The sequence below is a fragment of the Semicossyphus pulcher genome, unplaced genomic scaffold (genome assembly GCF_022749685.1).
Source record: "Semicossyphus pulcher isolate SPU_LCO1_2020_fin unplaced genomic scaffold, fSemPul1.0.p SCAF_18, whole genome shotgun sequence".
NCBI lineage: Eukaryota > Metazoa > Chordata > Actinopteri > Labriformes > Labridae > Semicossyphus > Semicossyphus pulcher.
Window position 1 is genome coordinate 18,197,556 of NW_027211691.1, and position 26,955 is coordinate 18,224,510.

Here is a 26,955-nt window from a genome sequence, read left to right on the forward strand (position 1 = left end):
TTACTTTTAACTAATCTGCATCATGGTGTTGAAATTTCGGCAAAGGTAAGACCTGTTAATGAAAGTAAATCACAAGAAAAACGGTTTCTTTTTCTGTAAACAGTGCAGCACATGGAAAAGGAAGTCTTGACCGTTAGCCATTTATGCCAACCGCCCGGCATGTTCACAGTTAGCCGATGGGATCCGAGATTGTACACAGACAGATGAGTAGTCTGATACATCTGTTTATCCGGATCTGCTTGAAAAGGAAAAAATAAGCCCACTCACAGAAACTTCTCGGGTTTTACAGATTTATTTGCGAGTGTTCCCTTCATCTTTCTTAGTGTTTAAACTCAAGTGTTTTTTGTTAACAGGAAACAGTACCTGAGTGCAAAAAATGGCACACATTATATTTGTAGGTAGGATCCACAGATTCATAAACAAAGGAATGTTTGTAATACTGAAATAATAATCTTATAATCACAAAATACTGTGTGATACAGGGAGTATTTAACTGTAAACGTGCAGTCTTGAAGTAGAACTCAAGCTGATTGAGACAGTCTTTGTATTTATGAGTAAATGGTTTCTACTCGTATAAATGTAAATGCTATGTAGACATTCATGAGGTAATATAACAGGTTCCTCATCAAAGTTAGCACATCAGCGACATTGGGTGCTTTTCGCATCATTTTGCACTTCTATTAGAAGACATACATTTCACGAAAACACTACGGTAAGTCCACTTGGCTTCATAGAATTTATAATTTCCTACAAAACTTGCATAATGAAATATACATTCAGATATTCAGTTGCACGTCGAATACAGATTTATAAAATGTATTGCAAATAACCATGAAAAATATTTATATAAATCAGTTGGTGATTTAGTACTTTAAAAAGTAAAAGTCCTCCTTCTTTGGTTGCCCAGCTGTATTGCACTTGCTGGTAAAGATAGACTGGGTTTACTCTGGAGGAAAAAGGCATCTCTTCAGCATTGGAGAGACGCTTGTTGCTGCAGCCCTGGGCAAAATTGTCCCTTCTCTCCCTCCGTACGGACTCTCCATGTGCTGTGTCAGTGGACCAGTGCCACATGGGGGAAGTCTAGCTGCTCACTGCAAGCTCCCTTTCAAGACATTGCTACGATCCGGGTGATCTCGCTGCAGGAAGACATAGAGTGGCAATAAATGAAAAGACATTGTTGAACAGGAAGAACAAAGTGGCGTTATTAAAGACAGAACTTAGACGTACAGGTCTCCATGTCCTTCTCACAGATGTAGCTTATGAGATCTTCACAGAAGAAATCGTTCCATAACCCCTCGTGGATAAGCCCTGCACAGTCTTCTCCCGTTTCATGCCCATGGCCCCAGTTGTCAGGCTGACCAGGCTTCCACTTTCTGCAGGCAAACAACAGGGGGCGTTAACACATCAGATTTGAAGTATTTCATAAAAGAGTTGGAAAGCCACAGCAGTGGAAGGGACAATAAAAGAGAATAAACTGCAGCAGGAATTGACATTTTTAATTCTAATTCTTTGTGTAGATTTTTGGGGTTAACAAATATATACATAATCCTTAAGTTTTGCATGCAGGTAAAAGTTATAAATAAATAGAAGAAAGTTTAGGTTTTTGTTACAAGACTTTGCATGTTTATTTGGTGTTGTTTTAACAAACTGGGAGCCTTATGATTATTCAAATGAAATATCTTCAGCTCTGAAACATAATATCAATCCCATTAAAGGCACCTTCTTTGTGACAAATATGATTATTTATGATAGAAGTATTTACTGATTTTATACTGACGTGAAAACCGGTTCAGTCCCGTCCAGCCAGCGCCAAACGTTCTCCTCCTCCCTGTCAGTCAGACCCATCCAGAAGTAACCCTTTCCAAACGTCTGCTTCTTCACCCATTTCTGAGGTCACATGAGGACAAATTCAGAGCAGTCACAACCTTTCCTTCTGGCACATAATCACTTTAGTGGATTTCTATCTGTAAGTGTGTTAACAGTCATTATTTACTAATTACCTGTTCCTCTATATCGTTTATAATCAACAATGAAGCAGACGTTGATTCACAAGTTGTCTTTGCATCATCAAAACTGTGCAGGTCTTTGGAAAAGAAGTAGCACTTGTCTCTGTAATTTATCCACTCAGAGGGGCATCCTGTAAAACATAAAGAGAATGAATGAATTAAAAACTTATTTATCATCAATTGGTATATCAAAAAGTATTACATACTATTTATTTACATTTCAAAAGTGTGCATATTTGGCCGAGAAAAAGCTGAAAAGGTTGATAACACTGTCTTGGAAATATAGGGCTAGAGCCGGTAACTGTTAACTTAGGATAAAGACTGGAAATTGGGAAAGAATTAGCCTAGCAGTGTCCGAACCTCATCTTGTTGGTTTTACAATTCGTTTTTTTGTTTTGTATAAACAAACAAATATCAATAAGTAACCTTTAGAAGTGCTTGTAGGTGGTTTTTGTTTGCTTCTGACAGAGCCAAGCTAGTTTTTCCCCCTGTTTTCAGTCTATATGCTAAGCTAAGCACCCAGCTGCTAGCTCTAGCTTTATATTTACTGTACAAACATAAGTGGTATGGCTTCTCTTATGTTGCAAGTGTTTTGAATAGGAAATGTACATCGATGCTAGATGATTCAGCGCATTACCTCAGGAAGTGTTACAATGTGAGAGTGCAACAGAACATGTTAATACTGATATTGAACTGATAACTGAAACTAATATGACTTCATGAGTAAAGTTGTACCTGGAGCCCATAGTGTCGGAGCTACTGCCTCATCCTGCAGAGATACAGGGCTTAAAGGAACCAATGGAAACCGAATTGGCATTCCTGGTTGTCCTGGTGGTCCTGTTGGCCCTGGAGACCCCACTGGTCCTGGCAGTCCCCTTGGTCCCTGCTCCCCAGCTGGTCCCATTGAGCCCCTGATACCTGGCGGTCCCTGTGCCCCCTGAGGACCAGGCTGTCCGTCTCTTCCAGGAAGACCAGCACTTCCTGGCTCTCCTTTAGTTCCAGGGGGCCCGGCCCTCCCCCCTGACCCTCGTGAGCCCTTAGAACCGGGGCTACCAGGTACGCCAGGAAAGCCTTTCAAACCTGGCAGACCTGGTGGTCCTGGGATACCCTGCTCTCCTCGGGGTCCTCGTATCCCTGGAGAACCCTTTTCTCCTTTTTCTCCCTTCTGGCCAGACTGACCAGATGGTCCCTGAGGTCCCTTGTCCCCTCTTGGCCCTCTGGGTCCAGGGGGACCTGAAAATTAGGCATACTGTGAGTTAGAGAAGCAGTTTTAGCTATTCTGTTAAGGAATTGATCGACAATTTGGGATAAATGCTTATTGCGTTTCTTCCTGAGATTCAGACGAGAAGATTGATACCATACTTGTGTGTGTGTGTTGGATAAATATGAAGCTACGGTCTGTAGCCAGTTAGCTTAGCTTTAAAGCCAGGATAATATTTTGCACACCTTTTTGTGCAAATTCAAAGGGTCAATAGATGTTACTGATTTTTGGTCGGTAAAATTGGTTGCCTTTGGACAGAGCCAGGTAAGCTGTTTTTGTCCTGTATAAAGTCTATGTGCTAACAAACTGATAGCTGTAGCTTCATATTTAGTGTACAGACATGTGAGTTGTATCACTTCTCCGACTTACCTCCTATAAAGAATCCCAACCAGTGTATTTCCCCCAAAAATTCAAACTATTCTTTTAACTTGGAACAAAACATTTCTTTAGTACAAAACTTTGCAGCCAAACATCTCTCACCCTGTAAGATGGTGAAGTTGGTTATGAGTTGGGAGTGCTTGGTGTCCACCAGCTTCATCTCCTCCATGACAATAGAGAGGTTGGTGACCTCCTTGTCCAAACGGGCTGCCAGCTCTTCCTGCTGGGACCTCAGACTGGCTGCATCTGTCCTTGCGTCTGTCATGCTGTTGTTAAGGTTTAGCAGAATGTCTGAGTGACGCCCAACAGTCTCAGAACAAGTACGTAACCCGTTGAGGTTGAGGTTGATGGCACCCAGGAGCTGCGTGGTGAAACTGATGTTGCCAGTCACACGGTCCATACTCTGCTCGGACTCATCCAGCCGAACCTCCAGCCGGTCAAACTTTGTGGATGTGAGATTACCAAAGTCCCTCTGCTGATCTAAGATCTCCCTCAGGGTCTGGTCGTGAGCATCAGCCAGGCTGCTGGTGTTCTGGAGCTGGTTGGCCATGAAAGTGAGCTGTGATCCGACCTCATCCAGGCTGTCATTGTTGGCCTTTGCAAGAGCTGAGACATTGCTGGCCATGACCTGCAGGTTTTCTACTTTACTACGAAGCCAATCAGCATCAGCTCGTGCTTGTCTGGCCGTCTGCTCAATGCTCTGAAAGTCATTACGCATTTTCTGGATGGCCTGGCTGGTGTCATCCACAGAGCGCTGCATAACGGCGATGAGGACTCTCTGCTGGGCCTGGGTGAAGTTCAGGCTGCTGATGCTGAGCAGCGCTTGGTCCTGAAGTTTCACCTGCTGCTGGAGTTCTCTCTGCAACCTGGCTGTGTCGTCCTGCAGACCCTCAATGATGCTGCCGTAAGACTGTAGGGTGCCATTTATAGAGTGCAAGGTGGCTGTGTTGCTATCCAGAAGTCCCTGGATGGAGCCCTGGCTGTTCTGGATGTTTGAGTCAATGTTCTGCAGCTGACTCAGCTTAACTTGATCGCTGTGGATGCGTTCCTCCACCGCAGACAGCTGCCTCTGGAGGCTCCAGATGTTGTTCTTAAAAGCCTGGATCTCTGTGGTGGTATTTTCTGACTTCTCCCCTGTTTGATCATCTAAAGATGGAGATTTGTTCAATAAGTTACAAAAATGTTTCAGCCTTTCGCAATAGCTTTCGCTTTAGTTTAAACGTAGACACTTGGAACTTACCAAGCTTTTTCAAGTCAGTCTCAACAGCAATTATCTTTCCTCCATAGTTTGCAATACCTTCGGAAACACTGTCAACTCTTTGTACCACTGAAAGAAAAACAGGACAGGTAGGACAAAGGTTAGCATCATCGTCTCATCACAGGATCCGTCCTTTATTAACAGACCAGAATTGCCTGAAACCACAGACATCATATATAAAAGGGATCAGAGAGGAAACCAATGAAAATTATGGACACTATAAGAGATGTGTTCACATATCTTGTAGGCATGTAATAATGCTAGACTCGATTAGTATAATCTCAGGGGATAGGCCAGAATTAGAGTGTGACAGAGGTAAAGAGAAAAGAACGGATTTGGAGTTAGAGTGTAATTCAATTTGGGATAACGGAGAGGAAAAGGTAGGCATTGCGAAAGAGACCGAAGGAGTGAGGAAGAAACGTTGATTCAGCATGGATCGAGTGGGTGGTCAGTGACAGAAACCGCGGTTGGAGGTACATGGGGAGACACTGGCGAGGGCCCTAGGGGACAGGAAGTGACCTGGGGGGGTCTTCAGTAAACAGGCGGATCAAAGACAGCCCAGAGGAGACAGACGCTGTGGCAGGGAGGCTCTTCACGCCCCCACAGGCGACACCAGCGTTCATTTCCTCTGGAATGTGTCTGGGATTCCAGGGAATCAGCCCACTACTACCACCAGCCTCACCAGGGGGAAGCATCCTTTAAGTTGGAACTGCATGGGCTCCTCTGCTGGGAAGCTGCATCCCAGCTGGTTGCTCCAACAGTTAAAACAACAGGTCGATCACCTCCAGAGGTCAAATCACCAGAAAGATGAGCTGGTTTGAGTCCATCAATCCGTCCAAATGAGGAAACCGGCTTTTATTTATGGGCTGATTAGAGCTCAAAGTAGCCTTAATTTTGCGGCACAATACCTAGCCACTTTGAAATCCCATGAGTATGAAGCTTTAGCCTGCAAATCACTCCAATGTTTCATCTTTGTGTGTGGTATTTAGTGTTGCGGACTATTTCTCTTATGGGAGTAGTTTTAGTCGATTTGCTAAGATAAGCTAAGCGTCTCCTGGCTGAAGACTTTCCCCTTCAGATACAATCGGGGATTTGTCCTGAAACTGGATAAGCTTATTGCTTAAAATGTCAAACGATTCCTTCAATATCAAAAGAAAATTTCCTTTAGTCTCCAAACTGCGAACAGAAAAAAATCAGTTACTGCTGCGGAAAAAAACTGCCTCCTGAGTAATTGACACTGAAATGTTTTGGACACTTCAATTTGGAAAATGAATGTTTAACCAATATGGTCAAAGCTGTTTTTTGTTCCCCTGTTTCTTCATCCTGTTTGACATTTAAGAAACATAACCCTAACCCTAACACACCTAGATTTGTCTTCTGGAAGAGATAAAGACATTTATAACCCTTTGAAACTAAAAAATTGATTGCTTGGATTATTATTTTTACTTATGGGAGAAAATGGACAGTTGGACAGGAAATGTTCCACACATTAAACTAAATGGGACACTTTTCCAGACACAGAACATACAGTTCAGCAGTGCAGAGCACAAAACACACTTTGACGTCAAGCACAGTCCAAATCATAGACTACACTGTTTGCACATTATTGACACTTACACATACACCAGCCTGGAACACAAGCAAGCTCTCACATTTCCACATGCTCTGTCCATGTACCGGCCTCCAGAGAGACTCTTTGCATCACACTGTGGCAAAATGAACCATAAAACATGCAGGGCTGCAGAGGACGGCACTACTTTGGCAGAAACCTTCTAGGTTTCCAACTGCTGTTAAAAGAGCTGTTTTGTTCCCAGTTTGAACTCTTTCTGGCTTGTGTGGGTGGTTCTTGAAACTTCCAGGGTTGTCTTGTAAAATCCAACATCCTTAATCAAATAAATTCAGAAATAGTAAAAAATAGTTATAAAATCAGTGGAGTGTTAAATCCTGTTGGAACAGATAAGATATGACAAACATTTGAGGGCAAAGTTATTTGTAAATGCATCAACACATAAATCCAGGACTAAATGTCAGTTTGGTTTCTTGTTCAAAACTCTAGATCGACTGGACAGTAAGTGGAATGTCATTTCTACATTCCTGTTAATGGCTCCACCTACTTTTATAGTACACTTAAATCTCTGAAAGCAGTTTCCTCTGACTATCCAGCTACCAAAATCTAGATGAAGAGAAGGCCAGCAACATTCACACTGTCATCCATGTTGCTTTTAATAATTGTCTGCATGGGAGGGTCATAAGTGGAAGTTCTTTGCCCCGGATTTTTCCTCTCAGGCTACTAATAGGCTACTCATTGTGGTTGCACCATGGATGTTTAAGGAAAACTGGATTTAGCATTGGAAGCAGGGTCCTGTTGATTGTTCTGAAAGCTGCTCAGTGGAGCTTGAAGCCAAAAAACTTCAACTTAAATACTCCGATCTTCCAAATAGCTTCCGTATTGTTGGGCCAACAGAGCAAGCACGCTGGCGTTTCCATTAACCTCCCAACATTAGTGGCTTTGATGCATTACATCAGGGAAAATTAAATTGTGGTTGAGCTGTTAGTCAATTTTATAACTTGAGGAATTTTAGAAAGAAGAGATATAAGAAGTGTTCGAACTATGAAGTTATTGTACCTGAAAAAAGAAATATCCACTGATTTACAGACATCTCCTTCACAATGTAAGTAGACGGGAAAATACCGGTAGTTGTAATTACACAGTTTGGCCACTATGACAAAAGCCTGGGGCACTTCCAGGTGGCTTTGGCTGTACCTGCAGACCAAGAGGTAGCCTGCAGGCACTACTCAGGGCTGAAAAACGTCTAAAAAATGCACTATGGAGTTTGCATCGACTCATTGAAGCTAGTAAGAGCCACTTTGATCAAGCTTGTTGAGTCAAACGTCTTCAGTTGGCAACTTGACAGTGTGTTTACTTCCCGTTTGACTTTTGTGATAGCACAAGTATAGGAGAGACTTAAAGTCAATCAAATCACTTACACAGAAATATGTTCTAGGCCACCTATAGCTAACATCAGCTAGTGGTTATACCAGAGCAGGTTAGACTGTAGCAGGAAAATCCTTGAGTGCATTCAACTGATCAAGAAAGCTTTAAATTGCTAGTGAATTTAACTTGTCGCTCGAAGGCTCAATTTAATAACACCGCTGAGAACATTTTCTGTGTTCATATTAAAAAACAATTGTTCCTTGAGAACCTTCACAAAGGGAGGAAGAAGCATAAGTCATATCCTTTTCCATTTGTTTTACTTACTGTCTTTGAGGAAAATAAATGGGATTCAAATCCCCCAGACTCCAGAGAATGACCTCATATTGCTTTTGGTCATGTCTATCATGTCAACAGGCTACAGGGGAGAAGACAGGAGGTCACTGAATCCCTGCCAGGCTTCTTATGGTTAAATTGCATCAAAACAAAAGAACCACATAGAGGCCGTTTCTGTGGGTCAGCGATGGAGGACAGAGAGAGGCACACATGTTAAGTGCATAGAGCACTCTGGGTCTCACTACATAACCATCTGGAGCTGGGAGTGTGTTTAGGCTGAGCTGTGGTTCCCCTGACAGAGAAGTGCTTCAGTGCCAGTAAAAACCCAATTTCAGCGGGTTCTGCTGGAGTTGCACTGAGTTCACTCACTCCTCATCTGGCATCAATTAGGCCTGCATGAAAACATGAACAAGTAGGACCGACTGAGCTCGGAGAGAAAGGGGACATCATTGTTCATGTACCCAAGACACACAGATAACCCCTGAGCAACTGAAACAACTGAAAACAAGAGGGGAGATCAAGGTTGCATATTGGAGTGTTTAGTACAATTATGTCAAGAGCACTCAGAGTTCAATTCTGCGAAAGACGTCGAGACCGTTTCCCGACCTGGAAAAAATGTGAAAAAGAAAAACCAGGAAGTTCAGCTCCACAAAGCCTGAGGACTCTCCCTGGAGGTGTGAGCTTTGGGAGTGTTGGTAAAATAAACTGAGAGAAGGTTGGGGGTGGAGACAGAGAGAGGGGACAGGGTTACAACTTTGAGATCTGGTTCGGCCATGGAAAAAAGTGTTTTCTGCCTTCATTTGCATTGGAAAGTATGTTTAAGAAACTTGACAGCAACAAATCTTTCAAAAATCAGTGCCCCAGTTAATAGAATGAGTTTCCATTGGATCTACATTCTCTTTTCAATGCTTCGAGCACTTGAATACTTCCATTCAAATCCACTCTGTTAGGGCAGCAGCAGAAAACTGAAAGAAATGATATCTGGAAACCTGGACATCAATCCATCCATCATCTATACCGCTTATCCTGTTCAGGCTGGAGCCTATCCTGGTTGCCATAGGGAAAGAGACGGGGTACATCCTGGACTGATCGCCAGTCAATCACAGGGCTGACACATAGAGACACAACTATTCACACTCACACTCACTGAATTTTGGAGTCGTCAGTGAACCTCACAAGCCAGAGTACCGCATGCTTGGGGAGAACATGCAAACTCCACATAGAAAGGTTACCCTCCTTCTGAACTGGGATTCAAACAAGGAACCTTCAAGCTGTGAGGTGACGGCGCTAACTACTGCAACACCGTGCAGCCTTAAACTAGACAGAGAATGCTAAATCTGTGTGCATGACTAATAAGTAACTGCATCCAGCAATAACTCAAGTTATCTTGGAAATACACTTTCTTTGCATGGGTCAGATGAGATTATTAATACCCCTTTTAAGTCTGCCTGCCCTAGCCTAGCTTAGCACAAAGACAGAACACAGGGGAAAACAGCTAGTCTGGTTTTGGCTTAAGTTGTGTTTTTTTGGGGGGAAGTTTGTCAGACTATTCCTTGATAGCTACTTCCTAGAGTCTTGTAAACACCAAGAGAGTCCAAGGCGATATTAAACAAACAAGATGTAACATGTAAATTAGTGAGCTTTGGAGGTGCATTTTGTGTGATAGAGCCAAGCTAGCTGTCTCCCCCTGTTTCAAGTCTTTGTGTTAGCTAAGCTAACTGGCTTCTGGCTTTAGCTTCATACATAACTTTCTAACTCTCTAAACTGGCCCTTTATCTTTATGTACAAGTTATTTCTGTGAGAAAAAACTGCTTATTTCTTCTTCTTACGTGTGGTAATCCTCTCACATTTTCCATTTCTGATCTATTCCTTTTAATCATGACGCAGACAACATGCCAAAGAACATTTGTGTCATGCTTGGCCACTCTCATCAAACAGCAATGTTCTAATTTCTTGGCAGAATGAGGAGAAACTAAATGAAGCTCTCTGTATAGTGCATACAAAACGCATCACTGAAATCATGTTTAGAAATGTGCGTCGCCTATGCATCCTGTAGAAGAGTGTAGTGTAGATTGTTTTTACCTTTATATCCAAGCACAGCGACAGCGATGGTGAGGAGAGTACACAGCACATAGAGCAGAGCTATGGAGGTCTTCAGCGCCCATTCATTCTTACACTTAGTGCACTGGGTGGCCTCTTGGATCCCTGTGTAAAAACAATACAACATGATTCAGTACATTTTGTGACAGATTGTACATTTTTCTCGATTTGGGTCTTTAAAGGACATGAGCGTAGAGTTTGGTGTTATCTAGGGACTCTCCATGTCCAGGAGTCCCACATCTGGACAAACAGGCCTGGATTCTACATTAAAGGGTCCAGCAGTTCCCTCAGGGCCCTGGTGGTGAAGGGGCAGGGGACACAAAAACAATCCCCCCCACTGACTTGTTTACACTCGGCGACATGCTTATTTTCCTGAACTCAGCCTTCACTCGGCAAACTTCCTCCCCGTCTTTCTTGTGCACACAGACATTCCCAGTGAAGCACAAACACAACTCTTGAGTTTAAAACATATATAATGTAGTTTTTGCAACTTAAAACGCTTCTTTTTTTATGAGTGTACACCTTTGAGTACATTTCTTGCACTGTCAGTTGGCTCTGGAGGCCTCAGCAAGAGGGGACACTTGTGGAATATTTTTTTCCGAGGATATCTTTCATGACAGATGAGCGGCGAGATCCACAGCGCTGACGGGAACACAGCTGTGTTTCATTTTCAATTCAGGAAGTGTGTGTTCGTGTGTGTGGAAAGGTTGGATGGAGGGGGGATCTGGTATTCATGCACCTGGAATGAAGCTTACTTCACATTCGCTATATGAAGAAATAGCTCTTATTCAACATGGCGACACAAACTGACTACTACACTCAGAAAGCCGGTCAATCACATGATCGTTATTCATCAACCTGTAAAGAGCTGAGACCATTTAGTGCCAAAGACTTCACCACACATCCAGTACAAGTGCTTTTAATAGATGAGGTAATACTTTGATAAATTAAAAAGGCAGCACCAATGGGCTCGTCAAGGTCTCAGTGGGAGTTTTGATGCCAAAGTTAACAACTTAACTCATTCTTATTGGTGTGAAGGGATTTTTAATGACCACTGAATGTTAGACCTCCTTTAAACACCAGGTCCAGCTGGAAGGCACGTCTTCCAGCCCCGGTCGACCTGGGAGATCAAGAGATTTACCGTAAAGAGCTGCAGAAAAGTTTTTTAATGTAACAATTTAATGGTTTTAATTATTTCCCAACTCAAATGACACAACCACCTCAAATGCCAAAATACAGACTGCTCCCTGTGTTTCCAGAAATGACCATGAAGGCTAGACCAACCAGTCAGCCAGCCTAATATTGGCCAATATTGGCTTATTGCAGATACATTGGTATTGGCCAATAAGTGACAGGAAGTTGTAGTAAAGTATTGCCAAAATAGATTTAAGTTAGTTGGACATAGTTTCACCTCAACATACCCTGTTGCTTGCTTACAAAACAGCAACAATAACAGCTCCTGCCTACCTGAACGTCCTCATCCAGGTCTACACTTTGTCCCGCCCACCACATTCTGCCAATGAAAGGCGCCTGGTACTCCCATCACAACAGGGCCCTAAGTCGCTAACTAGACTCTTCTCCTCAGAAGTCCCCAGGTGGTGGAACAAGCTACCAAACTCCATTCGGTCCGCAGAGTCCCTTTCCAACTTTAAGAAGAAGCTTAATACCCAGCTCTTTCATGAACACCTCTGCACTTAATGATATTGATGCTATTGATGATGATAACATCGAGGACGTAGTTTATGCTGACTAGAATTTTCATGATGATGGTGATTACTATACTGATCTTGTTGATGTTGCTGATGATGATTATTATTTAAAAAAACGGCCTATACGCTAGTATCCGATCGCACTTGAAGCTGTTTGTTGGCACTTACTGACTTTGTTCCCTCCTGTCTTGATCGTTGCTTGTGTTGTATTAACTCTCAGATGTATGTTGCTTTGGACAAGCGTCTGCTAAATGAAATTGTAACATTGTAACATAGTTCCAATGAGTTCTTTGAAACATTAGTCTAAGGGCCTGTGTCCACTAACCGCGTGGTTTTTTTTTTTGTGTGTGCTGGTAGCGCCTATAACTTTCTCACCAGCGCTTACAGTTGCTAGGATACGAAAGTGGTTTGGCGGCACTTCCGCTCCCCTTGGTAGTGATCGTTAAGTCTGTTTTAAATCGTGGCTTTATATTTCCTATTTACTTTTATTCAATGAAACTGTACAAAGAAAACATAAAAACAAAGGAAAGGAATCATGTCCTGGCATTAGCAGTAGCTCTAGACCTGGAAATTGCACCCTCAAAAAAACGAAAGGATTAGTTTCTCCCCCACGACTGTTGTTGACAAAGTTGATATCAGAGGTCTCAATCCTTCTTGATTTTGATTGGTCGGTGACAAGGGAAATTGACGAGCGCGGCGGTGTTCTAAAAGTTGACATTTTCAACTGAGGGCGCTGTGAGCGCAACGACAAAAAACAGCTGATGCGGAGGGCGTTTTTGGGCTGAGGACGCTGAACTGCATTGATTTTGTTTAGAAAATCTGCCAGCGCAAAAACTGCTGTTAGTGGGCACAGGCCCTTAAGGAATCTGTTTCCTGGTTCTATGTTGTGTTTTTAAGGTAAAGATAACTATCAGTTGATATATTTCCCATATTTTACTTTTGGCAGTTTATTGCCAGATTCTTGACTTTTTTTTTTACCTTAGTTTGTCACATTCATTTATTCCAAGGCCTCATTGGCACAGCTTGACTCGCCATAAATACAATATTGACATATCTTAACCTTTTAAACTGTAAAATGCAAATGATATTGGAAAATGCTGTCTATGAAGAAATTCAGCTAATATGGAGCAACATTAGCATTCATTTTGACCTGACACATTTTTACTCCGTTTATAGGTCTGTTTTTGGTCTCAACCAACTCAGGAGGGAACATCTGGCTCCTTAGCTGCTAGAAGCTCACTAGCTAGTTGTTAACTTTGTCTGCCTGTTGTCTGGAACTGAACAGGTCGTGTACAGTGAGCTTTTGGGGCCATTTTACTGAAGACTTTGGTGTGATGTTTCGACTCTATGTCAACAAAGAAGAAACCACAAACAAAGGCCAAACAAACTGTCCTATATTTTCCTTTTTGGATCTAATAAAGCTCTATATAAATCTCATGTTGAACATGTGTTCTCAGAAATGACAATGTAGAGGTCAATACATTTTCTCACAGTGTTTCAAAGCAAGACATCTTTACATAAACATAATCAAATATTCGTGGCTTTTGGCAATTTCTCACCAAACTCTTCAAAGCTTCAAAGAAAGTTAGTAATTTTTAACAGAGATGGAAAGAAAGGGTCAATATGAGGACAAAAACTGTGGAATTAGGAGAACAATAGTTGTGAACTGTTGCATCACACACCTGAAAATGACCTCACTGGGCTCTTTAACAATTGTAAATGCCTGAAGGAGATTTGTTTTTTAAAAGCTCAGCTCGAGCTCTGGGTGTGGAGCGCAGTCGGTAACACAGCTGTGCATGATGCGTCAGGAGTTACCAAAGTCTTCCCTGTCACAAGATGTGCGCTCTGGGAATACAGCAACAATAACTGATTCCATTTCTAAATCATTCATAACCTCATATGTTTGAAGTGTCAGCTCATGTATTCTTCCACAATAAAACAAACATATCAGTTCAAAGTAATCAAAGCTCTGCTGCTAAAAATTGCTGATTCAATCCAAACACACTGACAGTGTTTACAAATGTACTGCACTGTAATTATATCAAAACACTCTGTCAGGGATAAACTATTACACAGACAACAGGCTTTCCCATTTCAGTGCATGAGCTTCAGATGCACAGTGGACAAAGTGGAGAATTTTACGTTGGCTGTCAAACAAGGAGGACACCTGGCATAACACAAAACACATGGCCGACAACACGACAACAAAGGAGAGAGTTCAGTTTCACGGCTTCTCTTTAAGCATGCAGGGAGAGCAGACATCAGCTGGAGCAGCTGTAATCTTTTCAGTGTCGACACACCAGGCTCGATCAGGGGTTACGACCTGCTTGCTGCTCATTTCCCAGTGGGTCACTTCCTGGATGAAGAGGACGAATACGGAGAAGAGACAGATGCTGGACTGCTGAGCAAGGCTTAAAGATATTGGTGTTTTTTCTAATTCATACTGATCATGTTTCCAGTCTCCTTAACATTGTTCCTTTTGACATCCTAATATACCTGAGTATCATCAGCATACGTGCTGATATGGGGGCTACTTTTAGCTTTAGCTGTTTAGCTATCAGTCAGTAACCACATACCTCAGACACCTAAGGCTAACTGGGTTTAAAAGTAGGGTTACTCAGCATTTAAATGACTACAATTGGAAGCCAAGCATGTCCTAATTTTACGCTGAAAGCTAATCATTGAAATCCTGTTCAAACAACTGTAAATTGGGTATTTTAGGAGGCAACTTCTTTTTGTTACTATCCCATGTAATTATGCTACATCGGATGTTGCTTGATAAATGTTATTGTCGCACCCATGTCTTTTTACTTCGACAGTTCTTTGTTAGCAGGAATAGAAAGTAATTTGAAGGTAGTTTGAGAACATTTGATTCTCAAAAATAAACTAAAGATAAAGACACCTGGGAGATGACATTGCTCCATATTGAAGATTTGAGGCACATGGAGTTATGTGTATTGTGTTCAGGCCTGTTGATAACCTTGGAAATACAACTACCTGAGTGACAGTTCTTAATAAATATTCAAAATAAGGAAGATGAGACCTTGAAGCAGACAGAACACTGACCTCCTTGTTCACAATTTAACATCAGAGACTCGGTTTTCTTTCGTTTGGCTGCTCATTAAATCAGACACTGATTCGTCATCTTTCCCTGTCGCCTGCACAGTCAGACACAGTTGGATCCAATCAACCACAACCGCAAGAACAACCTTCAGCCAGGATGCTCAGACCACAAGCAAAAAACAAAACTTTTACTGCTCAGCAAAGCATAAGTGATGCTTCAAAGACAAGGGGACAAAGAAAAAACGACACCCGCGGGTTTTCAAATGTGAATGGATTCCCTTGTTATTGTTTGTGTTGGCTGGATGTAGTTACCCATTGTTCCTGCAAAACCTCTATATTGAAAAAATATCCGGACAGTGTCCACCTATGTGGAAATTAAGTGTCTCCAAGCCTGCGTCTTTCACCAGCCTCATTTCCTAAAACAAAGGATTATCCAAACATCGTCTTTTTCATCTCAACACGGCCATTAATTTGCCCCTGACAGGCCAGAATTATGTCCACAGCAAAGCAGGGCCGATACACGGCCAGCGCTCATTAAAGACAATGTTTATTTACTGTAAATAGCAGAGGGGACGCTATAGTAACGGATGAGAACACGAAGCTGTGAGCTGAGGTCACAGAAACTGTGATTTGGATCCCCGCCTTGCCTAGCACACACTCAACCCCTTTCCAGGAACCAGAGCATTTTCTTCAAGAGGGCAATCAGTGAATTATACGGGGCACTAAACACAAAGGGAGACATTCAAGAGCAACTCAAAGCTTTGGCCTCAGTGTATCTGAAAAGGATAATAATGTGTTACAAGGACAAAACCTGTATTCTAAATGACCTGAAATAGAAATAATCATTGAGAAGAAGGTGAGGTAAGCTTTTATGTTCGCATTCAAGAGAAGGAAAGAACGGTAACTAGGACATAAGAAAAGAAAGAAAAGCAAAAAGAACAGGAAAATGTTTCAGTCTCTTCCCTGTGTGACTTTATTAACTCTACTTACTTCGTTAATCTCTGCAGTCAAAATTTGTTATAACTACAACCTCTAGAGGGCGCTCTCCCTCGAAACAGTCATGGAAGAAGGACGCGGAAGTAAAGCAAAGACAAGCAGTTTTTCAGTATTATCAGATGAGACTTTTCTTTTAAAGATATGGTCATATTGGTTGTCTGTGGAAGCAGCTAATAACAACCCATATTTACGTTAGTTGTGAAGTGGCGACATATAACTGGAACAGGTCAGGTGACATGGTTTTAAGAATGTGAAAGTCCAAGTAGGGAGGTGGTTGAGGTCGATGGATGGGCCAAACAAACGGACCACTTTCAAACTGAACTCTAGAGTTTGTCTTTTGTAGCTGAACCAAAAGTCAACGTTAAGCTAATCATGTAACATACTAAATTTACGACATTATGTCACTTATCCACCTCACTGAAGTTAATTAAATACCGTAGTTAATGTGACCCATACCAACACCTTTTCCTAAACCTAACCAAAGAGTTTTTGTTCCCATACTGTGACAGTTTCATAACATTGGCCACATGTTCTACGTGTTCAACGTAACGTTACAAGTAACCCTAACTTATAGTTAAAATGTAGTTCATTAAAAGCCATCAGTGAGAGCTTCTTAAAACGGACTGTTGTTTGCAAAGATGAATGTCATTAACATAAAGTTCCTGTTTCCCCCATAACTCATTTTTCATCCACAAAAAGATGAACAAACTTCAACAAAAGATGATAGTAAATTACACGGAGTGCCACAACGTTGTACTCAAGTCCTGTAGTAGAATACATGACATGACATCACAAAAACATCAATCTCAGCATCTCTTCTGATCGTTAAACACATTGTGTTACCGAATGCCTGAACTGTTTGTTTCCATTTTAATAAACTCTTTCATGCCATCTGTCCTTCATTACTCGAACAGAAACTTTACAAGATCTCTGAACACTGTAATCCAAGCCAAGCTGCTTTACAGTCAGGAGGGAGATGATGGCTCAATGAATGACTCACACGCCGCTCGGCTTTCTCAATGGCCTGCACTGCATCATGTGCTGCAATAGTGTGTGTGCACAGATGTGTTTGTACGAGAGTGCTGGTGCATGACTCTCAGTCTTGGAGTAAAATCAGACTTTCATACACTTCTAAAACTGCTGGATTGATTTTAAAGAAAATGAATACCCTTAGGATCTTAACGCTATCTGTTTTTGGTTTTGGAGGCATTCCGGGACACATTTTTGGATCCTTCGTTTACCCCCTGGGTGCAACTACTTGCCCTTAACCGACTGTGTCGTTGTGATAAATCTGAGAACAGGTTACATGGTTACATGTGTAAAGTTCACACAGTCCAAATTGCACTGAGCTTCTCATTTTGAGTAGAGCCTCCTCTGCTTCCATCCCGAGCCCTCAATCATTCATTTGTAGATATCTCCCAAGATTGGCTGGATGATTCAACTCGATGTGTTGTTTCATATTTGTTGCTGATATGTAAAGTTCGGACTTGCTTTTTCAGACCCAGCAGGCACAATTTGCATATTTTGCGCATCGGAATCTGTACTGATTTGTTTATAAAGCTCCTTCAAATGTTCATAAGAACTGGCCTCAGCAGTACTGGTAGCTGCGTTGTCTGAATTGCTAGCAGCATTAGCCAAGCCAGATCGACTTCGGCTTCGGTAAAACCCAGTGCTCGGGAACTCACGGAAAGTTAGCGGTCGAGTTGCAAATCGATTCGTTCAGTTCACAGTTCACCAAAAATATGAGCACATTCAATGAACACAGGCACAACACTGAAGTAAAATGATAAAATCGGAAACAAAAAAAAAAGAATTAGGATGTAGAGAGAAATAAGTTAAACCAACAAGAGATTAAAATGCATGAGAAAACCATGTGGAACCATCAGAGAGAAAACAGTTGGCTCTTTTAGATTATGATTTCAAAATCATCACACAACTTAAAGCTACTGTGATGAATTTTTATTTGGTTGAGTTTGGCGCCCCCTGTGGACAAATTGGTACATCTTATCCCTTTGCAGAGCCCATCTTATACGTGTGTCGTATTCTTTGACACAAAATCTCATCCTGCAAACGTTCGACTCACTGTGAATCTTTTCCGTTGAAAACATAACCAAAGGCACTTCCTGTCTGCAAAGTGCTGTCTTCTGACACATTGAAATACCTATATAGAAGTATTCAATATTCTCTCTGATGGTCTTGTTTGCTTTTTGATGTCTTAAAGAGGCATCACTATTAAGTTCTGTCTGTTTCGTAACCAGTTTAAAACAACCTCACGGTACATTTAAAGGGAGAACACGCTGAACACGATCCACAGCCAAAGCACAAAGCTCTCTCACCGTGGAGGTCCTGGCTGCATTATTACCCCACCTAATAACTGACTCTTTAACAGCCTGGAGAATTGACTCCATCCTACAACGTGCCCACTGCGCTCACTTCGAGGCCGTACCTGCCAATGACGTATTTAGAGGAAGTGCAGAATTAGGGCCAAGGGGTTCTGAGTTCATGGGATGGCTCTGGGGGCCCTGCTGGAAACCGACACCATCCCAGCTCCGTGTGTGGCCTGATGTAGGCTCCATCTTTTTTATTACATGTGATGGAAACCATACGCCTCCATCACATGAGGCAGGCATGATGCTCGTGGTTATAAGTGCACGAAGGAAGGTGTGAGAGGAGGAGTGAAGACAGGCAGGACAAGGCCAATCACAAAAAGGATGAATTCAGGGGGGAAGAACTGTGAGAAAAGATGAGGAAGAGTTGGAAAGTAAAATGATCTAAAGATCTGAGAGATAGAGCGGAAGCAGTGACGGATGAACTCTGAGAGCCAGTAACCTCTGTCACATCGTCCACAGCGAGCCAAGAACCTCTCATGGGTCGTGACGCGGGCCAGATTGTCCACGTAAAAATGGGAATGAGAGAAGAAAAGTGGGGCCCTTTTTGACAGGAGATCTCTGACTGAGCTCTGAAACACATCCAACAAAAGGCATTGTCAAATTATGAGGCAACCAAGATTGCAGCATCCAGCAGCTCACGCCAGGCTCCAACTGTCTGCCGCCTCGCTGTGGGGGAGCGAGGGCAGAACTTTATTTTCCACATAAACATGTGATGCATGTGTCAGATCTGCTTTGATGCAATGACAGGTTACATGAATAATAAAAAGAAAAATCAAGATACTGTTAATACATTGTTGTATTTTAGCTCACTGAATGTTGAAACACTTTTACCAGCCAGGTTCCACATAAGGTACAATTTTGAAAGCATGTAAAGAGCACCCCATGTTTAAAGCTGCATCACTTTTTTCTGCCCATTTGAGTGGAGCTTAAAACGCTGACATTATCACCCTATAAAGTTTTTACAGTGAATGAGTTACAGTTGCCAATTAACACATTGAATTTACAAGGAGGAACATCAGCATTCATTAGCAGGCGTGCCTTTCACCTAGTTTTAGCTCTGTTTTTGGTCTCCACCACTGAGGGGACTATCTGGCTGTTTAGATGCTAAATGGTCCACTATGTTCACAAGCTATTTGCTAACTTTAGTCATCCTTTGGGTGCTGCACGGATGGTTTACAGTAGTGTTATGACGTTGGCGAACGATCCGATTGTTTTGAATGGGTCTTTGGTGCGAAGGACTAAAACAGAGTCGTAGGTGAGAGCCACCCTATATCCATTCCCCTTAAAGCCAAATTACCACAGGCAGCTTTTTTCAACTGCAACTCCGCTATACTAGGTCACGTGCAGCAGAATCATGTCACCACAACATAGTGTCGACGTGAGCAACATTATAAGCCTCTGCTAGGTTTGTTGTTTTTTTTGTTGACATCTCTGTAGCCATGCAGAGTTGTATCATAAATTATTGGCAAATCAATGAGCCGTTCTTTTGAACGACTCTCAGAAAGATACGGCGCCATAAGATCCGGCTCGCTTCAAAGAGCTTCAATTCCCAACACTAGTTTACTGTGGATGTAGGACAAAATATCGATATGACATTAACCACCCCAAGTTTACAGTGTAGTTATGTTAGAATCAGCAGGAGTTGTGGGACATAAGACCAAAACAATGAGCTAAAAGATGATGAAAATGATACTAGAGCAGCTTAAATATGAAATAACGGTAACGATTAATCACTATAAAGAGGTCATCAAATTCTAAAATTTAAATCCTGACACAAAAAGTTTACTCTAATTGTTTACTTTGCTGATCCTTCATCTTGCAAATAACACCATGTACACAGAGAATTATCCAAACTGTCCACCCCTCATCCCACCATAATGACATCCCACCAGCTGATATTAAAGGTAGAGAAATAAACACTTCAAAATGGTTTTCAGATGAGCTGCGGTAAGACAGGCATGCAGGCTGCAGCAGCATCCGCAGCCCTCCTGACATGCATCCCTGCCCCCTCCCACCGTCACAGAGGCCCTGCTTGGCTCTGCTCAGACTCAGCTCTCGCTGCACTTACACAAACAGGTCGTCTTTCCAGAAAACTACATCAACAATGGAGTGGGGAGCGGGAATGGTCTTACTCAGCTGAGGGATTTGGGGCCCGCGGAGTGACTTGGGTTTTAGTTACAAAGCAAAACATCGGAGCTTAAGCACCCCAAACGTTGCAGCTCTCTAGCAAGTGTGTGCTTCTTTTCTCTTTGTGTGTGTGTGTGTGGCCCCTGGTTAATGACCATCACATTAGCATCCAGAATTTGATAGCCTGCCTACGCTCAACTTTGAAGGAAATAGAAAACCATCAGCAAATAGAAAAAGTGAGTTCAAAGTGAGAATTCCAGAGAGCAGGACAAGAAAAATAAAAGAAAACTTCATCCGATGGAAAACAAGTTCAAAGGCTGTTTCTCTTCAGTCAGCAGCCATTCAACTGGAGGAAATGATCACAAAGTTCTGCACTTAACAATAAAACTACGACGGTTGAATTTGAATGGTATGAAATGAAAGCTGAATCGTCTTTCCATCATTTCCAGATTGGCTGCAACAATCTTAATTCCCATCTCCGAAACCTCATCTGATGGATCTCAAGGGTCAGGGTCCCGCTGGTTGTTTCAGGTGCCAGTCAAAATCTGAAAACCACTACAAAGACCCCCAGTGCCAGAAGAGCTCTGGTAAGATCTTCAAAGGAAAACAAACAGCTAAATGTCGCCAGTTGGAGAAAAACCAAAAATAAAACAAATAATGTGACGTTCTCTCTCTGATGAGCAGCTGAGATAATAAACCACAAAATGTTTTCAAGGCACTAAAAACGACTCATTTTTGTCTTGTTTGCAGGATCGACCAAACCTTTTCATGTACCTCCTCAACATCATTTGGATTCTGGTAAATTGATTGACGTGTACTACATTCTTCTGCATAATTAGAAACTCACATATTCAGGTTGACGGCATTCCCCATAAAGAGGAGATGCATGTTTTAGGCCAGAACCCTAACCCCAACCCTAACCCCTCGATCCCACAGGATCCGTCTCCGGCGCGTTCCGTCTGCTTCCGTCAGTTTGCACATCCGAGGTTGATTATCTGCTCATTTGAAAATCATTCCGTGATTTTTGTGCTTCAACCATGGAGGAGTACACTACTTAATTAAAAGTGTTTTTTTCTTGATTTCAGTGTGTTGATCTTAAAATAAACGGAAAAAACGGGAGTCTGTACCGGTCTGAACATGGTGTTTTATTTTGAAATGACCGGATGCTGTATGCTTCTTTCGTGTGGGACTTCCTGTTTGGAACGATCTGCTCTGTTGAGCTTGATGCGTGTTTGAAGCGGCCTCCGTCAAAAATAGACCCGGCACGTATCTTTAGCGGAGTAGAGCGGAAACATGCTTCTGGGTCGCACCAGAGATGGACCGCGGCGCGTGCTTTGGAATCACGAACATTGACTTGAATGGGCGCGATAAACTCTGGAGGTCGCGGCGCACACGGAACGCGCCAGAGACGGATCCTGTGGAATCGAAGGGTAAGTTGCCTGCTTTCAGAGCAATTCTAAATCTTTCTAATGAGCTATCAAATGTATTAGCCCTTTTTACAGTGCCATTCTGCCACAGCGCCATAACAATGGAATACAGCAAAAGACAATACAACAGCATATGTGCTACCCATCCTGAACTTGACATCAGAGGAAAATAGCTACCACGTGGATATGTTGTAGATGTTAATACGGTTCCTGCTCTGCTGAGGTTCTGCCTGTGAGCTGTGCAGATTTTTGGGATACTGAAAAGTCTGATTGGGGAAAGTCCCAATAGGACAGTGTTTTTTCAGATCGTAACCACATCAGCCAAACTCATCACCACGTTAGCCCCATCTGTCGCTAACTTCGCCATATGGATGGAGGACAGGTCTACACCAAAGCACCATGCTTTTCTCCCCGAACAGATCCACTTTGGGCTGACATTTTCTGTCCGACCCTGAGGTTTCTGCCCTGGTGTCGCTTGTGGGTAACGTCGGTATAACATTATGGTCGTTGTGGAGTGAGCCGCTCTGTGATTTAAGGGTTGCTTGTAATAAGAAGCTCTATCATTTAACGGCGGCTTTGAGAGAACATGGAGAGCAGTCAAATGTGAATACGACTGTGGTCTTCGTGCTGTCAGGTTGTTAAAAGGACGTAGAACTAGTTGAGGGGAATATTTATGTAAAAGTGGAAAATATAAATAGTTGGATGTCGCGTGAAATTTTAACTTACAAGTGATTTTAATGCCCATTGTTTTGAACAGTGTCACTGAAGTAGTACTTAATTATTGTACAAGGAGAAGGATGTTTGCTAAGAAAGTGGAAACTTCAGGAATTATGATCACTTGGATGAATTGCTTGGCAGGATAATTCATATTAAAGAATGAGAGCAAACCACATGCAGACACTTTTCCTCCAAAGTCAGCAAGACACAGTACAAAAAAGGGAAACGTCTAAAGGCCGGTGGGATGCTCTCTGAGGTGGGCAACAATGGAAATCCGTCTTTTATGCAGCATCATGGGTGTTGAAGTTCCTTCTGGGTGGCCCGCCACGTCTGCGGTCAGATGCGTGGGCGTGGTTTGTCAGCCTGACTGACAACAAGCATCTTCCCCTCACCGCTGGTCAGGAAGAGGAGGAAGTATTTCTGCCAGAATCTGTCCAGACAGACTCTCTCCAGACGCCAGAGTGACATGCTCTTCTACCTCAGAGCGGCCTGCAGTCAAGCTGAAGCATCAAGAGGCGGGAGGAGCTCTCTGACATCTGGGTAGAGAATTAAACGGAGGCAATACCACTCACTGAAAGCAGTAATCAACACCAGACAATGGCTTTAAACGACTCTACTGTTTGTGTTGGCTAATTTAGATGAAGTGCCGGGAGGGAAAACTCCGTGTCTGAAGGGTGGAAGAACTGAATCTGTGCTGCGCCGGCGTCGCCAGGGACCAAAGTGATTATTTCATTACTTCAAACTGAAAGATCTGATTACAAAAAAAAAACGATTTCTAATTAAACTGCTGTGCCTTCACAGCTTGAGATGAGTAACAGATTGCCACTGAATTATCACGTAATATATCTTTCTATATTTTATTCTGTTAACTAAACAAAATAATGTATTCTGATTACAGATACTCGTGAAAAATGTGTAGCTTCAAAAGGTTTAAATGCTAACTGCAACAAAAATATCTGTGAGGTTTCTCGGTCTCCCAGGTCATATAATATCTAGGAATGCTATTTCCAAGGCGTCTCAATAATCTCCGGAAAGCAGGTTCAATTCCCCTTGACTTAACGCTCCAAAATTCATAAAAGACATAAAAGTCTACAAGTTCACAGAAAAGCGCTAACCACTGCACCACCGTGAAGCCCATCAGCAACATCTGACATTTTAAATATCTATGTAAACTAACTTTGGTGCGGCTGTGGTTCAGTGACAGAATGGGGCGTCTCTCAATTGGAAGGATGGCGGTTCGATCCCCAGCCCTACAGTCTATATGTCAATTGTTTCCTTGGGCAAGACACTGAACACCAAATTGCTTGGGATCCTTTGCTCCCGAAGGCATGGGCAAAGGATCTCTCTCACTGTGGGTGAGATCGGCACCTTGCCTCAGTGTGCGAATGTGTGTGCGTGAAAGGGTGAATATGACATGTGGTGTAAAAGCGCTTGAGAGGTTTGAAGACTAGATAAGTGCAGTTAATTTATCATTTAACAGCAGCTGAAAATATGGATTTGGTGGTTTCGCAGTTCTGAAGTTTGAGCATTATTAAACCTGGTGGCAACAACTTGTTTTCTTCATAACGAACATGATCAAGTTAACTAATACAGTGTCTACCAAGGCTTCTATTAAAAACTAATACCATTTTTTAAAATTGACTTTTTTTTTTTGATTGGTTAATTACGGCATTCTGAGGTCTGCTATTTCTCTATAGCAGTCCGTTGCTATGAAGAACAGACCGTTGCTAGGGATGCGCCTCTAATCACAGAATCTGAAGGACATAACTGTAATCATAGCAATCTGCCGAAAGAAGTCTGGTACATTTGACATCGGTCTGTTTACAGAGGGAAAAAAGAAAAGAGACGAAAACGAAAAGATTAAACAGGACAAACATTAAACGGAACACAGTACGGTATACGGCGGTGTTTAAAGACGGTGAATGGAAAAGGAAATGTCAACAGACTCTGACAGCGACAAGACAGAAAACCTCATTAAGGTCCTGTTTACGGTGTCCTACTTCACCATCAGTGGAAATGTTTCCATTTAATGTGAGTAATAACAGCTAGCTTAACTCATTTTAAGAAGGCTACAGTGTTAACCGTTGCTATGGACACAGCTCTCAGTGTGACTGACTATTTTTTAATGGAAAATGGAAACATATCCATTTCCAAATGAATATTTTGGTTAAATTATTGATTTCTTAAATAAATAGCCATGTAATAAGCGATGGGGTTCCATTCCGATACAACAACCTGCTCAGTGTACATGGCCCCTAACTTAAATTCAATGCTGGAACCACTTAACATATGGAGCCACTGAATACAAACTATCGTCAGTGTGAACTACAGTAACACAAACTCTGCTTGTTCAGAGTTGTTTTAACTCAAGTGCAGCACCCGAATCCAATCAGGAGTGTGATCTTTGGAAGAACAACAGAAATACACCGTAGCTTTATTTTTAAACGTGTTAATTAACACTGTGCATGCATGAAAAGCATTGTGCAGAGCTCGGAAAGACTGCAGTCGTAGCCACACATGGAAAATGTGATAGTCATTATGAATCTGACAGAGTTTTGGAGCCAAACACTGTTCCTCTACGCTTCAACTCCCTTCTGCAAACCAGGAAGCTGAAGGTTGATCTTGGCAGCCGTGCACACTGATTTTTTCCCCCTTTCATTAACATGTTGGACTGTAAAAAAAAAAACAGATTTAGGAGGTTTTATTACTTACACTAAAAGAGGAAAAATTAGAATCCCCAAATTCATTGTTAAAGTGTGCCTGTGTGTTCTGCTGCCGGAGGTGTTGGAGAGCTTTCAGACTCGAACATACGTAAAAGTTATCAGTTTGTGTTACAAAAGTGTGATGCTGTGTGTTATTGTAAGGCACACACACACACATGAGGGAGTACAAATGTAAAGTCTAATGTACAAGCATGTTCCCTGCAGAGCTGCAGCTCGCCAAATCGAACACGAGCCCTTTTTCATTGGACGAGTTAAAGAAACGCAGGTGTCTTGGAGCGCCGTCTCCCTCGCTCTGCTATTCTTTAATTTAATTTCCAAATCAATGACTCAGACCCCCTGTTTAAACGCCCCCTTAACGGCCCTTAAATAGAGGCCATACTGAACTCCAGAAACCCTCCCCTGACATCTGCATGTGGGTCACATCAAGGACACTGAGGCTATTATGGTGTGTGAGAGCATGGGGGGGGACTGTGATGGGGTTTGCTGCTTTGCCTCACTCTTAAAGGTGAGTCAGAAAAGTCTCTGACACTCGCATGATCACGGGCCAGATTGAAAATAGCAGCTAACTACCAGCACATGTGTTGTTCTGGCAAAAACATCACCAACAGACGCCTGCTCTTTGCATCTTCCACCCAGAGTCACGTTACAGCTGTTTTATTTAGTCTAATGAAGGCGTGACAGAGACAGAAATGGAAAGAAGGGGTGGAAAGCTCGGACAAAAGTTTATATCTGTTGGAACTGACAGGGATGTAGAAACTTCTACCTGTATTAATACAATTTATGTAAGTGTCAGTCAAGTTATAACATGTTAAAGTTTATATTTAAAGCCCGTGAAAGTTACTTGGGATTGTATTTTTTATTAATTAACCCAGTGGTGTCACGTTGCTATATGAGAAGAATCAAAGTTTTGGGATCATAAGTTTTATTAGAATCATAGAGGCAGCCTTTGCCACTTCGGTTGATCTTTAATCAGCTGTCTCTGGCAAGTCCAGATCGCCACAATAAGTTTGATTGTTGCTCGCAAGTTGCACCAATTTGTAAAAACAACACTAAAACTGTCACTGTAAAAAGTGGATATGGCAAAAGTGTTAAAAATAGCTCATATACATATCAAGTAGTAGTGGAGCAACATTAGCATCCATCTCTCCGTCTTGTACATATAGGCCCTAAGTCCAATATTCACTCCCCTTTTAGCTCTGTTTTGATGACCTCACAGTCCTGAGAACAAAAGTCTGAATCTTTGGCGGCTAAATGCTCCACTTTGTCTACTAGCTAGTTTGCTAACTTTCTTTTGGTGCTTGTAGCATCAATTCCATTTATGCTAGCTTTTTAGCTGCATTTGAAGCTAAAGAGATGTGACTGAACAGTTTAGCTACGGGTTCTAAAACTAGAGGAATGTGCTAAAAGATGTTTAATCGCTAAAACACTTACAGTATACTTCATTTGAGTCATCATCAATTCATGAAGTATTCATAATTGAAGCTTTTAGCATAAAAGCTGTGTCCCAATTCAGGGGCTGCAGCCTTCGAAGG

The 26,955-nt window shown here is 42.2% G+C and overlaps 1 protein-coding gene across 1 annotated transcript in view; it reads right to left on the bottom strand.

Annotated features, from left to right (window-relative positions):
* Nucleotides 1–283: 283 nt before the first annotated feature.
* The window catches only part of LOC138595897 (collectin-12-like), a 36,372-nt gene continuing 9,700 nt past the window's right edge, over nucleotides 284–26,955 (bottom strand). Inside the window, exons 3-10 of the mRNA XM_069667399.1 lie at nucleotides 10,254–10,376; nucleotides 4,886–4,972; nucleotides 3,748–4,791; nucleotides 2,742–3,239; nucleotides 2,001–2,137; nucleotides 1,778–1,887; nucleotides 1,228–1,373; nucleotides 284–1,136 (exon numbers count right to left, since the gene is read on the bottom strand). Of these exons, the coding sequence (XP_069523500.1) occupies nucleotides 1,117–1,136; nucleotides 1,228–1,373; nucleotides 1,778–1,887; nucleotides 2,001–2,137; nucleotides 2,742–3,239; nucleotides 3,748–4,791; nucleotides 4,886–4,972; nucleotides 10,254–10,376 (2,165 nt within the window). The 3' untranslated portion in view covers nucleotides 284–1,116. The remainder of the gene's footprint in view (nucleotides 1,137–1,227; nucleotides 1,374–1,777; nucleotides 1,888–2,000; nucleotides 2,138–2,741; nucleotides 3,240–3,747; nucleotides 4,792–4,885; nucleotides 4,973–10,253; nucleotides 10,377–26,955) is intronic.